Source organism: Patella vulgata, chromosome 3 (genome assembly GCF_932274485.2).
Source record: "Patella vulgata chromosome 3, xgPatVulg1.2, whole genome shotgun sequence".
Classification (NCBI taxonomy): Eukaryota; Metazoa; Mollusca; class Gastropoda; family Patellidae; genus Patella; species Patella vulgata.
The window spans coordinates 68,562,093-68,578,211 of record NC_065881.2 but is presented as its reverse complement, the minus strand read 5'-3'; the positions used below and the strand labels follow the sequence as shown (position 1 = coordinate 68,578,211).

Here is a 16,119-nt window from a genome sequence, read left to right as displayed (position 1 = left end):
GGCGTGGTTCCCCTTGTCAGTAATACAGGACGGAGGGCCTGACAAGGACAGCTGTCTAGTCATTCGGATGAGACGAAAACCCGAGGTTCTGTGTACACATTGGCGTGCACGTAAAAGATCCCTTGACAGTTTGAATTCGATATAAGAGTAGGACGCTGTCCGAGAAAAATTTCCCTCATAGCACACTGTATGGCGTATGGCCGTTTTTATTAGCCCAGTTCGGAGCAAAACAGTAGGACGTTAAACCCCTTTTCATTTCTTCCTATCCGTTATGCTATGTTGAATGGGAGTTAAACTATCTCTCTCTCTCTCTCTCTCTCTCTCTCTCTCTCTCTCTCTCTACCTCTAATTAAATATTCAAAATCTATTGAAACAATTTAGCAAAACAAGAATGATACATTCACCCCACTGACCCTTTGAATGGATTTCCTGCAACGATAATCTGATAGGTGAGTTCGTCTAAATTGAGTTCCCTTTCGCCCCAATCAGGTTTTTATGTTGCAAATGTAAACATTTATCTCTATCAATTATATGATGTTGTCGACCAGTCCCATACGCACCCAAACGTTTGATTCAATATTGACTTATATGATTTCTCAAACAAACTCTTTGCTTCTCTCTTGATTTCCAATAGTTTTATCATATAGTAACACCTATATAACCACCATGGCTAGACATAGCGAGGTTTAGACAGGCTTGATATTTGATGAGTTGGTAAATAGAATGATAGTGGTATTATAGAAACCATAGAAGAACTTCATCGATTCTGTTAATAAAGTCAGTTGGATTCACATATTGGTATGCTTTGCTACCGTATATTTAGAAAACAAAAGTAAGGATGCATAAAGGCATGGAAACAGCTTAAGTCAATAATTACTTAATTGCATAAAGTCTGAAGCGTTGGGTGGGGGTGGGGGATTTGTGATCATTCGAGCCTACACTTGGTGAGATGCTTCCATTTAACACCGTAGATCAAAACGTTATTTCCTGCATTTCTTAACATATAGGTCAATGATTCTGCTTGAATTAAACTGCCAGTATCCATTAAAAACAAACCGCCTAAGCTTTCGCAAAACGGGTGCTTATGTGGCTGGTCAATAGTGTTAGCTGAAAATATAATTTCCGCTGTTGATCGACATTGATCCTTTTTAGTTCCGGGGAGGGGGGGGGGGGGGGGCAAGTAATAATTGGAAGCATCTGTAGTTTTAATTCTACGGCGGTTTTATTTTTTCAAGTATTGTCAATGAAACATTGAATCAATATTAAATGAAATTGAGATTAACGCCCTACTGTTCTGCTCCGACTGGGTTAATAAAGGCGGGCGTATACCATACAGTGTGCTATGGGGAAATTTTACCCGACCAGAGGCGCTACAGCATACTCTTATACCGAATTTTAACTGTCAGGGGATCATTTACTTGAACGCCAATGAGTAAACGGTGCCTCGGTTTTTCGTCCCATCCAAACGACTGTACGTTTAACCTTTTCATACTGCACCACTGATAACGGGAAACCACGTTGGAAAATCCCTTAAACTTACTCGGCAATACTGCGTTCGAACACGGGACCTCTTAGTTTTTCAACCAACGTCTTAATCATTGAGCCACCGTGACTCACAATGAAACAGAATTTCCCGCGTTTGAATCCAGTCGTGGACCGATAAAAATCATCAAATCCGTGTTGCGCTTCCCTGTGTTGTTGTGAAAACCGGGTGTTTCTAGTCCTTCAGATGGGGTGAAAACTTAGTAATGTATGTAAACGATATCTTGGCAGTTTGGAATTCGTCAAAGATAGGGTAGCCGGAAACGCTATATATACAAATAATCGAGATCAGAAACCCGTTCCTTGAATTTCCTTACAATATATAGATGTAACAGGTATAAACGAATATTATATTATATTATTATTGATAACCAATAATATCTATTTTCGGGCTAATTTCCGGCAGATCAAAGAAACTAGGAAAGTAGTTCGTATATTAAACAGGAACACATCTGCTGTACGATGTATTTATATAAACATACATTAAAACAGTGCCCGAAGAAAAATAAGAATATTGCCAGGTTTCTATAAATTCTATTCTTGATTACTGAAGATAGATAAATATACCATATGCACGATAAAATGCATTTAAAATAAATAAAATGGGGATTAATATCCTACTGTTCTGCACCAGCATGGCTGATGAAGATGTTATACGTCATGCAGTCATTGATTGAGCTATGAAAGAAACTCATGCCCAAACGCCTACTCTCCATTGATGGATTCTTTTACGTGGACCTCCACGTGTACGCGTAATCTCGGTTTTCCGTCCTAGCCTAACGACTAGACAGTGTTCCTTACCCAGTCCTCAAACTACACAGGCATTGCCAATTTATCAAAAAAGACTTTCCAGAAAGTGTCCGTGGTAAATCCAACAAGTAAAGGAAATAAGAACATGTTAGCTGCATGATCTTACCACAAAACAGGAAACAAGCAAAACGGACCTAAATCGGAAGTGGTATCGGGTATTTAGTTGATAGATATTGGTTGATATTTGTGTATTTTCACCTAAAAGACTAGAAAGGGCGAAATGTGCACGTTTTAAAGTTACAATTTCATATTTTCTAAGAAAGTCAAAACATAATTATTTCTATGTCTTTTGCTCAACTAGTATACGATCATAGGTTATCTTTCCCACACTTAAAAATCTTCACACCTGAAATAATAACACAATTACCCCCCCCCCAATTACCTCCCTTGTTTTCCTATTCCCCACCATGGAATAGCTATCTTCAAACGTTTGAATGATGATATTTTTCCAATTTCTCACCTAGCAATAGTGAATTATAGGATTAATAGGATTATTCTTTAACAAGGTAGGACTGTTTATAGATACCATCTATTTTAGGGCTTTATTTTAATACATTTTAAAAATATAACTTAAAAATAAGAAATTGTAACTTTAACTTATTCGTGCCGAATTAATAGTTTGGCAAGAGTGTAACTTAGCCAGTTAATGCGTTGCTTCTGTTTGGAGCCAGTTTGACACCCGTTATTTTGGACTGGAGATTACATACCATATTTCGACCCGAACTACAGTGCAAACGCGTGCGAACCAACCCCAGTGCAGGAATTTCGTAAATGAATTAATTATTGATACCTAACTGTCTCGAATTCATTGCATGAATATAAAATAACCTACTTTAATAAAGTTTAAAGGGGCTTATGCCGTATTGATTTAATTCCAAATAATAAGGAAATGAATTTCATTGATCTACTGTATTATTTAACTATACGATTAAATAACGGAAATCGGTTTATTTATTTTAATTTTATTTTCGCGTCTGTAAATCTCATCAAAATAATCCAACACATCAAATCCAAAGTAAGTTTATTTTTAACTCTGATCAAAACCGTTTTATTGGCGCGGTTGACGCAGAAAATTTGGACATTATACCCCATTTCATTTCATTTCCCTGCCTGATCAAAGATATTATTTTGGAATGTAACAGACCGTGCGCCCTGTGGAATGGGGAACGGACTGAAAGTGCAATTAATCCCCAAAGTGTTTGTCGTTTTAAAGTAGCTAAGTCTCTAACTCAATATCATCCAAAATCTTCGACATCGAAAACACGAATTAATTGTTAATTTAAATCAACATTGATGTTGTGATCTTACCGGGAAGAGATGGCCTTCTGGTATCCAATATTTAAGACAAAATAAACATTTTACCATTGGTACACGAATCGTGTACCATAATGCGTTTCAGCGTCATTTGCAACAAGCGACATGAAGAACAAGGCTAGACATATTCTACAAGTTATGTCAAACGGTGACTTCATATTCTTATATAGAGAGCATGCACAATGAATAATATCATAAATTAGACTCGAATAACCAGACGCTAGAGATTTCCATTCGATTGAGACTTCTGGCGTTTTTCGCCGAACATAATTGTTTTGAAATTAGAGTAAAAACGGAAACGATTGAATGTAAATCAGTTTATATATAGTCATATTACAATATTATATGCGTTGCGACCTATTTGTGTCAATTTCTAGGTCCGAAATATTAGCGATTTAGCTCCTTTAAAAATATTACTTAACATACATATCAAATAAATGGCCAACAATTCATATTTATAATTAGCTTGAAGCCTGGAGATACTCAACAAAAAACTTCTAATCAATAACCCAATAAAACTTATATTCACTTCCACTCAATAGCGATAGAATGGAATTAAATTACAAGATTGTAAACGCCAGTCGAATTCTTTTAGGGCCAGACAAGCGGTAAACGAGATATCGACAACAAAATCCTTGAGAAGAGACTTTATATTAAGTAACTGCTGTGAGCAGTTTGTACAAAAATACACGAACAGATGTACGTCACCGCTAGGTATGGTGTATTGGACATGTTTCTTAATACGACATCTTAAGTTGACAACTTAAATAGCGCCACACAATACAGTGCTAAAATGGGCTGAAAGAGACATGGTCGAATGTAGGTTCCATCTTTAACTTTAGATAATAAACATGAAGGAAAGCCTTTAGACTGGTTGTCTTTGTGTTGATTTCAGAATGTTCTTTCGGTGCATTTATCATTATTAAATTATAAGCCAGAAAGAGGATCATATAACGTATTTTTCTTATTGTATACTGTTCCATTAGTATTATATTGCCAATCACAAAGACAGTACTATAATTAAAATACCAGTTATTAGAAATCATTTTAAACTCCTTGACAGGCCCTCTGTCCAGGATCACTGTCAGTGCATGTGTTGGGTGGGGGGGGGGGGACACCACGGCCAACACCGGGATCGAACCCGGGGAAATTTGCGATCTTACTGTATAGCCACGCTTTTCTTATACCTTACAACGGCAAAATAGATTTCCTTATTAGACGTATTGGAAAGATGGGGTTTACTTCATACTATTTCATTTCGGGACATTATTATTATTATTATAATATTTCGCTTTTACACCGTGCCATATCGTATCACCCGACCACCCTACTCATAATTTCATGATCGGTCGGGTTGTTTGTGCCTTGGACTGTCAAGTTATGAGTATGAATCCGATCTTAAAACCGTGAAAGCTTCGTAGTAATTGCCGCAACGTTTGACTTTTCAGAGTTGACTTAGTGCGTGTCCTGATAATAAAATTCATACCGCTCTCCCCAAAATACTTACTTAATAAAGTAATAAAACTATATAAATAGACTTACTATCAATTAAAGCTCTATGTAACGTCGAGGTTTCAGACTTTTAATTGAAAGCTCTCCATTCCACCTTAATTAATACTTAAAATCCTAAATAGACAGGCGTTATCTATTATGTTTTAATTGCTTTAAAACTAGGAGCTTTGGCGTTGAAAATACTTTGCTTTAATTAAAAGACACGACATGTAAGTATCCATATGAAATGTTAAAGTGTATTGTGAATCTCATCGTCTGAATTAGCATTATTTCCCCTGGACACTTATAGATATTCCTTTGACATCTTAATTAGATACTTATATAATCACCAATACAGGGTCGTACCCAGTGTGGTGGTTTCGGGAGCCCCCGCCCCCTTGCTCAGCTACATAAAAAAAAATTGTAAAACAACCTTTTATGAGAAACGTGTCACGGCCGTGTGCTTTATCCTTTATCATGAGATGGTGGGATGGGATGGACATTCAAAGCGCGAGATAATGATACTGACACATGTGATATCACAATTAATGCTTTGCATCAATGAAATTGAATCACAAGGTGATCCTATTAATTCATAATAAAAGTTGACGTCAAACGGGGTGTAGGATTTTTCTCTTTAAAAAAGAGATGTATGTATGTTTGGAGACGATGATGGCATTATGCATTGTCAACTGTCAAATCTAACAAACCCCCTCCTGCAAAAATTCCTGGATCCGCCTATGCAGTAGGCCAATATATAGTCAAACTACAGAGTAAACTATATCTCCCTAAAAATATATATGTTCGGGTTATTACCGGGATGTCTTTTCTGTTACAAACCTGACAATAACTACAAACACGCCACTTTAAGTGACAGTCCGATTTGGTTCAGCTAGAGACTATACTACTCCTAGCGGCCAGTTTTGAACTCTTGCATCTTGCGTGCGAAGCCTTGTCCAGATACTTTTAAAATCTATTAGTTAAGAGGTATATTTAGCTTGTTTTTTATTATAAGTTTATTTATAACTTTCAGTTGGTACTTCTATTTTTCCGTTCGTAAGAAATGTCAGAGTTTAAGTTAAAAATATATTGTGATTGTGAAATAAACGATCTATTTAACCTTGAAGGAACATGGATATAGCTTTAAATCAATTTGATGCGCAAATGTTTAATATTTCAATATAATAATAACAAAACAATTTGTCCTTGTTATATTATAGCCATTAAACAAATTTATTACGTGATATTGTCTTGGTGTGAATATCAAATAGCACGAACTATATTCATCAAGCGGTTGTTTGTTCAGTAACCTTTGATAATAAAGAAATAGACTATAGAATAGGATATAGAAATGATAAGGACTTTCTTCTTCTTCTACTTTAAGACATTAGATAAAACATGCACTATCTTATCAATACCTTATTACATGATAGGCCAAAGAAACCTTGTATTCTGTAGAATAATTTACCGTTATTCAAACAACGATCACGTTCTGTAGACTCAAACAAGATCAGTGGAGAATTGTAATTTCACAGTCTAACCGTATGCAAATGTAACAATAAAGTAAGCTGAATATTGAACAGTGCAAATATTGTTGGTGTATATATTAAACAATAGAATAAGTTTGTAAATAAAACTCATATTATGAAATATAATATTAACACCAAGCATCCTTTTCCCAAAGAAAACCAACCATATTCATTTTGAATTCAATTTTTGCCATTTTTTTTTAGCTGTGAAGGCCTCTTTGTGCTCTTATATTAGTTGGTGAAGCCGTACTATTAAAACACTATTTCATGGCTTCGTGTGTTGGAGCACTGACTCGCTAACCTGTAGGTCGCGGGTTCAATCCCGGCGTTGGCCGAGATAATTCCTCGGTATTTTCCGGCGTAGTTTTCCCGTGTCAATGATGCAAGACGGTGGGCCTGGTAGGGACAGTGACTAGTCGTTCGGATGGGACAAACGCCGTATAAAATAACCCTTGACAGTTGTAATTCGATATAAGAGTTGGCCGTAGTGCCGCTGTTCTGGCAACTTTCGCCCCAGAGCACACTGTATAACGTACGCCCGTATTCATTGGCCCAGTCGGTGCCGAAAAGTAGAACGTTAAATCCCATTCATTTTATTTCGTTTAATCTTTGAGAATTATAGACAGAAAATGGCATCCACCACAGACTGAATTAGCACAATAAGGCTCCTGTTTGATCTGCGTAACATTTAATTATTTGGGTTTAAAATCGTATATGAAATGAGAAAATCACGATATCAATTTTATTTATGGAATATAAATCCCCTTTGGACTTCAGGATATATGAGAGGTATAAAATTAGGTCGGAGCCCAGGGCCCTGTTTCTCGAAATCTTGACTAAAGATAAAAATCCAAATTTTAGTAGATACTTCAATTTTGAATGGCTAAGCATTAAAATCAATCTAATATTATCCAATCAAATTATTAAAATTGGATTTTATCTTAGTTAAAATTTCGTGAAACAGGCCCCTGCTGTCCGAGCAATATATTCCGCATATCACACTGCATGGCGTGTGCCCGTCTTTATTTGATATCACATTAGATGAAAATGCACCTGACCGAAATATGTTAGTAACACATTTTAATATTTAATAAATTTCTATTTCAAAATACTTTTATTTACAATTGATGTTATAGATCATTTGAGTGGGGTGAGATCCGTGGATGCGATTGTGGTACGTCAAGGATGTTACGATAAATGAACCAGAAGTTGGTAACAAAAGTCGCAGAAGTTACATGTTGACGAGACATTGAACTCCAGTTATAGATTATAACTTGACGTTACCATACCTCATATCCAATGTGACATTCAATGTGACATGTAATGAAAAACATGTTATTAATTCAATCGTATAATAAAGACTCAATTCTAAACATAAACACTTCATAAATTACAATTGTTGGTGAATTGAATATCTTATAATATTAGCTCAGAAAGGTAACAGATCATTTATCATTTTGTCAGTATTTTCTGTCAAATTAAACTTTGTGATTGATCAACTATATATTAGAGGGCAGTTTTATATAGAGAGAGATAATATTTGTTATATGTATATAATGATATCGTTTATCTAAGCCCATGCAGTCGGTGCAGAAAAGTCGGACTTTAACCGTCATTTCATTTATTTAGCTGATAAGCTTTTGGTATAATACACAGGTTACAACTTTAGCTGTCTTTTATTACACCACCATACACTGTAAAACTCTCAGTGTGAAATTAATATTCCATGGTAGCGCTTCAATTATAGGTCATTGACTTGTTAAACACTATCAAATTTGACCTGGAGGTTAAAAGTGGTAATGGCCTCCATACAGAATCAAGGTATGTTTACTTTCTCCGTATCACCTTTTATCATTGACCAATATGTTCATTAAAAAAAGAGCCTATCAAGTAAAATGTTACTGTTCAAATTCCGGCGTGGACAGAAAAGCACCTTTGATATTTTCAAGCCAGGTATTGAATTAGAATCCTTCGCGTTGCACCCATAATCATAGAATTCAAATTACCATATGTTAGTTAAAATTTATTATGTGGACAAGATCCATTTGAATCTATTAAGTCTTGGGGAACACCATGCATCTGACACTTTTCTTCCTTTTCAAATCGCTGTTTTATTTATAATTCTACTGTATGACAGTACTATCAGTTCTGTCTGTATCTTGTTTAACGTTTTGCCTGAATTTTCAAGTAAAGACTATGCAATATGGGGACATTAAAGTCGCAATATATATGATATAATAGCTTTGCTGTTAAAAGATGTATTCAGAATCTAAAATTGGAGGACTCGATAAGTAAACATATATACCAAAGTAATGGGGTTGGCAATATACAGTTATGGTAATAACTTGTTAGTCATAAAAAATCTGTATCGACCACATAATATGATTATATGATTGGCATAAAATACCAGACTTATTTAATAAAATGACGTCAATTGGTATTTTAGGTTAAAAATTCTGCACCGGCTTACACCTATTTATATATAAATATGTTTTAAATACGTGCACTTTTACACCTTACACGTTCTTTTATTATTAAAAGTTCTAATTAAAATTTAACATATTTTGTAACTAAAGGTTTCAATTGATAAATCATTTTATGGTATTTTTTAAATATTTGATAAGAGAGTTTATGATGGTTTTACACATCTATATTAGTATGATAGATAGGATACGAGAAAATGGCGGATCACAATTAATTTATTTTCAGAGTAAATTACCTTGAAAATCATAAATCCGAGTCACACCCTGTGTTAAGACCTTGTATTAATTTATTCGTGAATTTACAAGCAAAATCGTTGAATAATTGCCAAAATTGCATTCCTTATGTGAAAAATAGTGCAAATCTGTTCATACTAATATCATACACTTAATATATTCAATTAAAGATTTTTTGCTTCACCCTATTAATTCACAAAAATGTGGCATATTTTTGGTAAAGCATCGGAATTGTGTGAGGTTTGATTTATCTAATTATAGCAATAATGAGATGTACTTTAAATGGGAGAAAGTGCATTCATTTTGATATTAGAAAACCAACATAAATTTAAAGATTATAAATCACGTTGGTACAATAGCACGCTTCCTTGGTTTTGATGTGTTAATATATTAAAAGATGTATTTAATTAAATTGAAATAGCTATTTATTCGAGCTTAGTGGTCGAATTTATTTAAAATTAGGTTAGAAAAATAGGTTAATTAAATTCATTTATAATGCTTGTATATTAAAGCTTCCTGTATATAGAAAATTATATATAATAGATAACAGCGCAATATAGAGTACAGACTATAACTTGTCATTGAGTAAAGCAGATATACATTTCATTCGTTTACAGTGTAATGTAATATAATATAGTAAGACTAACGTATTAACCCCGCACTTTACAAGTTTCAGTCACATCGTTGTATATATTTGTTAGTTTGGGATAAGAATTTCTCAACGGGTATGTATTGGTTTTTGTTTTCTTTAGTACATGTATAAATAAGTTTTACAACAAATTATACCGACCATCTTCGTTCGTTGGTCCCTTCCTTAAGGCTTGACGTCCGCTTCCACATTGGGTGATGTTGCAGACTAGGCGGTTATCTTAAAGATTGGGATCTTTTATTCTGTTTATGTGTGTGTGTGGGGGGGGGGGGGGGTAGCGAAAATGACACCGACTGATGCACAGTCCCCTAATACGAATGATGCAGCGACGAGCCGAGCACCACAGGGGGCATGCTTCCACGGAGCTGTGTTTGGATCTATAGACCCTGAAATGTCATTTCCTGGATTTTGCAGATTTCTGATGGTTACAACATACATATCATGAATAAAATTGAGCACTACGCAGGAATTCCTGTTATTTATTAAGAATTTTGCAAGAACCTATACAAAGTACTGTGAATCTGTGACAAATTCTGAAAGTGATAATTACATCATTTACATTGACTTATATCTTCGATATATTGTTGTGGTGAATATGCATAAATTAGCAAAGATATGACTTATGTCCTTATATTTTCATCAAGCATCCGCGCTTAGTCAGGTTAGACCAACCATCGGCGATTTTGTCAAGATCGATGATGTCCGTCAAGCTCACACACAAGAGACAATAATTCATTGACGAGTTTCTGTTTCAGTACTGAACGCCTAACAGTTTTTACTAATTTGAGCTTTGAAAAACTGGCGAGTATTGTAATATCTAATCAAAGCAATCCTGCGTATACACAGAATCCATACATACATTATATTATTAAAGATACATTATGGGGAGATTAGGTAAAGAACAGGCAGTTCTCACTATAATAGCTAAAAACTAGATAACGTTCCACTCTAAACCGAGATGTTAGCGATTGAATTTTCGGCCTAACCTCGATCATCATCAGACTATGTTGGTATACACGAACAGTTTACCCATGACTTTGGATTCAACTAGGGTGCGGTTGACCTTGGGTAAATTATCAACCTTTCTTATTACACACGTGATAACCCCCCTTTTTTTTCCTTGTACATATGACGACATCATTGGACCTAACACTAGCTTAAATTTAATACGGTTCTCGACAATGTCTCAATCCACCAATTTCACCTACAAATTATTTAAGCCATAGAAGATCACGGTCGATCAGTTTGCCCCAGGAAATAAGAACCACACAGGGTCAAAGAGATTTTTATTTCTGACATAGAGTATCGTTCTTTTTGTTTTCAATTTGTGGGATTAAGCACCAGACAAAAGTACATAGGTTGAATACATGATTTCAGTACCAGACAAATCCAGATAAAAGTACTTTGTGTGAGAGAGAGAGAAGAGAGAGAGAGAGAGAGAGAGAGAGAGAGATGGGGGGCTTTTTTGGACTATATTTTACTAGACAAGTGGACACCACGTTTGTGTTGGATGGCCAAGTCTCAAATCAATCTAATATATTTCCACTATCTACGAAAAAAAAAGATTTTATTCACAGAATTGGCGGAAATCTGACTCTGACCTTTCCATGTACATTATATTATATTATGTAATAATACTTTATGAGATTATACACTTGTTGTGTATGAATATCTTCTCAACTTTTTGCATCAGGCAATATAAAAGATTGGTCTTATGGGAAATATTTATGTGTGTGTGGGATTCCGTGTGGAGATACCGGCCTTGATAAATTTAATCAATGAATAATATTTCATTGAGACCGTCTGAGAGGAATATACCGAAGAAAATAGATTGAAAAATTTGAAACATGAAATAGTCTCATAATTCAAATAACGTTGAAAAAAAAACCTACGTGTACCACATAAAAGGCAGTCACTTTATGACGTCATTAAAGTAACACTCCGCCAAGAAAAGTATGTAACTATTTATCTTTTTATGTGTCAAAGTTTTTAACACTGACTTAATGGCGGTGTTTCCTCCTCACCGACCTCCCGCCCGCCCACCATCCACAAGAAAAAAGAAATCCGACAAAAAAAAACAGACCCCAATAATTGATCTACTACTAAGATAAGCGTCAGATCCGAATTTAGACTTTGTAAGTAACTGGGTTACATGTACTGTTAGGTCGTAACAAAAACATCTAAAAACATGTATGTGTTCTGAATCTAGGAATTTTTAGCCACAAGACACCCTTTGTATACAGTACTATGTTGTATATTTAATTCAGAGATATATATATACTTTGATCTATCGTTAATAAATGAAATAATTTAATCTTAATCTTAATCGCAGACCCACGGGTTACAATCCGCATGCCTTAACCCGGCTCGGAAGCGAGGATCAACAAATGTATGTTCAAACACCACAAAATACTTGATTAAATTTTACAGTTTCATCATCCAGAAATACAAAATATTGATACAGAAAGTTTGCTGTCAAATTTATTTAAATCATCTGGTAGGACATTTTGTCTTTGATAACAATCTGACATTCTCTTGAAGTCCTTGAAGTCTTGCTTCCATGGCACGTGATGTATTTCTATAGAATTAATCTAGGTTATGTAATTTGTGATATTCCGTATTGCCTTTTTTTTTTCTTTTTTTTTTTTTTTTTGCTAACGTGACGTTTGGAATATTTTATTATATATGAATATATTTTGAATTGACGATGTTTCCAATTATGAATTGACGTTATTTCAAATTATGAAGTGACGTTGTTTCAAGACATTATGTTAATCATATGATTGTGGAAACTACGGTGATTCGGTGGGTATGGAGCTTGCTTACTAACCAGAGGATCCCAGTGCAGTCACCCCATGCTCCTAGCCCCTTGCCCACTGCAGGTGTCTAGTGGTTCCGATGGTACGACAAACCGAGGTCCTAACGTGTACACATTGGTGTGCACGCGAACAGAAACGTAAGACCAGGGACGGATCCAGGAGTTTTTGCAGGAGAGGGTTATCCAGGTCACTGTTGAGTAAATTTGACAGTTGACAATGCATGATGCCATCATCGTCTCCAAATTACGTAGGCATACATAACACCCCGTTTAACGTCAATTTTTATTGTGAATTAATAGAATCACATGTGATTCATTTTCAATGATGCAAAGCCTTAATTGTGATGTCACATATGTCTATAATTTCTATAATCACCCCTCTACCTCCCTCTGGATCCGCCCCTGAGGTCGTTTAACCCCTTACCATTGGGTCAGTTTTGACAGTAATATGTTTCTCTTTATTATTTCAGATTCCGGAAAGTTACGTTGACACCGATGAAAAGAAGACAAAAGGACGATAAATGAAGAATTCAGATAATGGAACGTTAAAAGAGATGTTTGACCTGTGTTATGAAAGTTCGCGATTGATCTTCCATCCCCGCAAGGACTTAACACATGTAGATTTCGATGTTTACATGTTTACCTACATAATATGATATATATTTCAATACCTAACACATGGTGACGTATATTAGTTATAATACAGGCAATAAGTATGTATATTATCAATAACCTAGTAGTATTTATACCAATATCTTACAAAATATACAAAACACTATAACTGTATCGATTAAGAAACCAGCATTGTAGGCGTGCTTAGAACCCATGATGTAAACGACCATCAAAAACTATGGAGAATTTCAGCTATTGTGTAAACGATTCGGGGCAGGTTACCAATAATGCTATGGACGCCGGATTCATTGTGTCAACGATATGTCTAGGTATATTAGTATCAGTGGTCGTAGCCGGTAATATATTAGTCGTAGCAGCTGTTCTCACCACCAGAAAACTGCGAACAGTAACCAATATATTTATTGTGAACCTAGCGTGTGCGGATTTATTGCTAGGAATCTTTGTTTTGCCCTTCTCGGCAGCTCTGGAAGTTCTTGACAGCTGGATTTTTGGCACCATATGGTGTCATGTCTGGTTAGCTACAGATGTACTTCTGTGTACAGCTTCAATATTAAATTTGTGTTGTATTAGTTTTGATAGATACGTCGCCATAACGCGGCCAATGAAATATCCAGGTATAATGTCTTCCAAACGTGGGAAATTGCTTGTGGCAGCAACATGGATTGTGTCGTTTCTAATCTGTCTTCCACCGCTAATTGGTTGGAATGACGGAAATGAAACAACAGAATCAAAACGCTCTGAAGTGAATATTAGTCAACTTGTGATAAAGGATTACAATTCAAACTTTTCTCGCCATTTTATCGTCGACACATACATGTTAGAAAAAAACACCAGTGTGTCCACAAATGGGGAATTTCAGAGTGTACCCCCGGTGCCATGTCATGTAGTGCCAGTTACATGCGAACTTATTAATACCCGTGGTTATAGGATCTATTCAGCATTGGGTTCTTACTTCATTCCTATGTTTGTAATGGTGTTTTTTTATATAAGGATTTACAGGGCCGCAGTGAAGACAATTTCAGCCTATCAAAAGGGTGTTTTAACGACCAAATCAAACGGTGAAACTATGAACAACAAAGTGACTTTAAGGGTGCACCGGGGTGGTAGCTACATTAACCATAACAAAAAGGCAAATCGCCCAGGTAGTTCAAGTAGTTCGCCAAATAATTCTGAGCGCCGAAAATCAGAAGAAACATCTCTCAGTAGAACAAATTCCAAAAAATATGAATTGGGTACACCGTTAATTAACACTAATTATCAGAGACGCTTCCGTTCTCGTTACCATACTTACAATAAAAATAGCGAGTGCCCAACCTGTGAAACAACTATTAAAATAATCCATGATCCCCCTCCAGAAGACAGTCGTCACGATCGACAACTCTCATTAACTAGTGCCAATACTCCACGTGACAAAGATCAAAATTGTAAAAAGTGTTACCCTAGTAACGATCGCTTAAAACCGACAAATGGCGTTCGAATCAAGTTTTCAGGAAATAAACCAACACGCACTGCCTCTGCACTACAAAAGACCGGAAAACACATGAAAACGCAAATGCGAAAATTCAATCGGGAACAAAAAGCAGCGAAAACTCTGGCGATAATTGTTGGTGCTTTTATTGTTTGCTGGTTGCCTTTCTTTTCTATTTATCTCATCGGAGCTTTTTGTGATAATTGTATTCCTGCAGTGCTATTTTCTGTGTTTTTTTGGCTAGGTTACTGTAATTCAGCCATCAATCCGTGTGTTTATGCTCTCTTCGCTAGAGACTTTCGATTTGCTTTTAAGAAACTATTAACGTGTGGAATAAGAAGACAGCCGTGCAAATCGGCCTCGGATCTGGCTTCGATGAACCTCAATCACATACAATCATTGAACAATTTCAGTGACAACTCCTCCGAGAGCTGACTTTAGTATTTATTGAACAGCAGACTACTTTTAATTATTATTTCTAATTTATTGAATGTGACATAATAAAAAAGGTTGATATAAATTCATTGCCTCGCTGATTTACTCTGTAATTACAATAATTATGTAACGCTCTAAACACGAACTCCATTATTCAATTAAGAAATCACTGGTTCGAATAAATTTAGTGTTTTTGGAAAATCATGAATCGGCAAATAACGGTTAGTAGAGCTTATAGGGAAATAAGTCGATGCACTTTTTTAAGTAACCATAAAATCGAATCGAAAAGCAATAACTTAGAATTTCACTTATTTTTCAAGTTCTGGGTATTTATTTTTTTTTTCTAAAAAAGGCTTCCGCCATTTCTCGTGTGCAAGCGAGTTGTTTAACAGACCGTGGCGTGATTTTAACTTTTGATGGGACATAATAAAACTGTCTTGTGGATCTCGGCACGACAACCCAGATCCCATGTACATGCAGTCATAGATCCCTTGGAAATTAAAATACGGTTACTGCTTTGATGAGACATCTTAAAACTGTCTGGTGGATAGCGGCACGACATAGCTCTCTTAGTTATTAGAATTTGGTTACTGCTCTGGCAAAATCATTTCTCTGTACCTAAGCATCAGCCTTATATATTGTACATCGCGCGATGACGCACGAAGACATTCTACGCATTGGACCTTGTTGTGGGTGCAAAGGGTGGGGTTGGG

General features: G+C 35.7%; 1 protein-coding gene across 4 annotated transcripts in view; it reads left to right on the top strand.

Annotated features, from left to right (window-relative positions):
- LOC126816372 (octopamine receptor 1) overlaps window positions 1–15,491 on the top strand; it is a 37,512-nt gene extending 22,021 nt beyond the window's left edge. For 3 of the 4 annotated variants that reach the window (XM_050542822.2, XM_050542825.2, XM_050542824.2), the window contains exon 2: window positions 13,341–15,491. In XM_050542822.2, the coding sequence (XP_050398779.1) occupies window positions 13,721–15,406 (1,686 nt within the window). In that variant the 5' untranslated portion in view covers window positions 13,341–13,720 and the 3' untranslated portion in view covers window positions 15,407–15,491. Of the gene's footprint in view, window positions 1–9,994; window positions 10,129–13,340 lie in introns of those variants that run through there. The other variant, XM_050542823.2, reaches the window with a different exon arrangement.
- The last annotated feature ends 628 nt before the right edge of the window (window positions 15,492–16,119 follow it).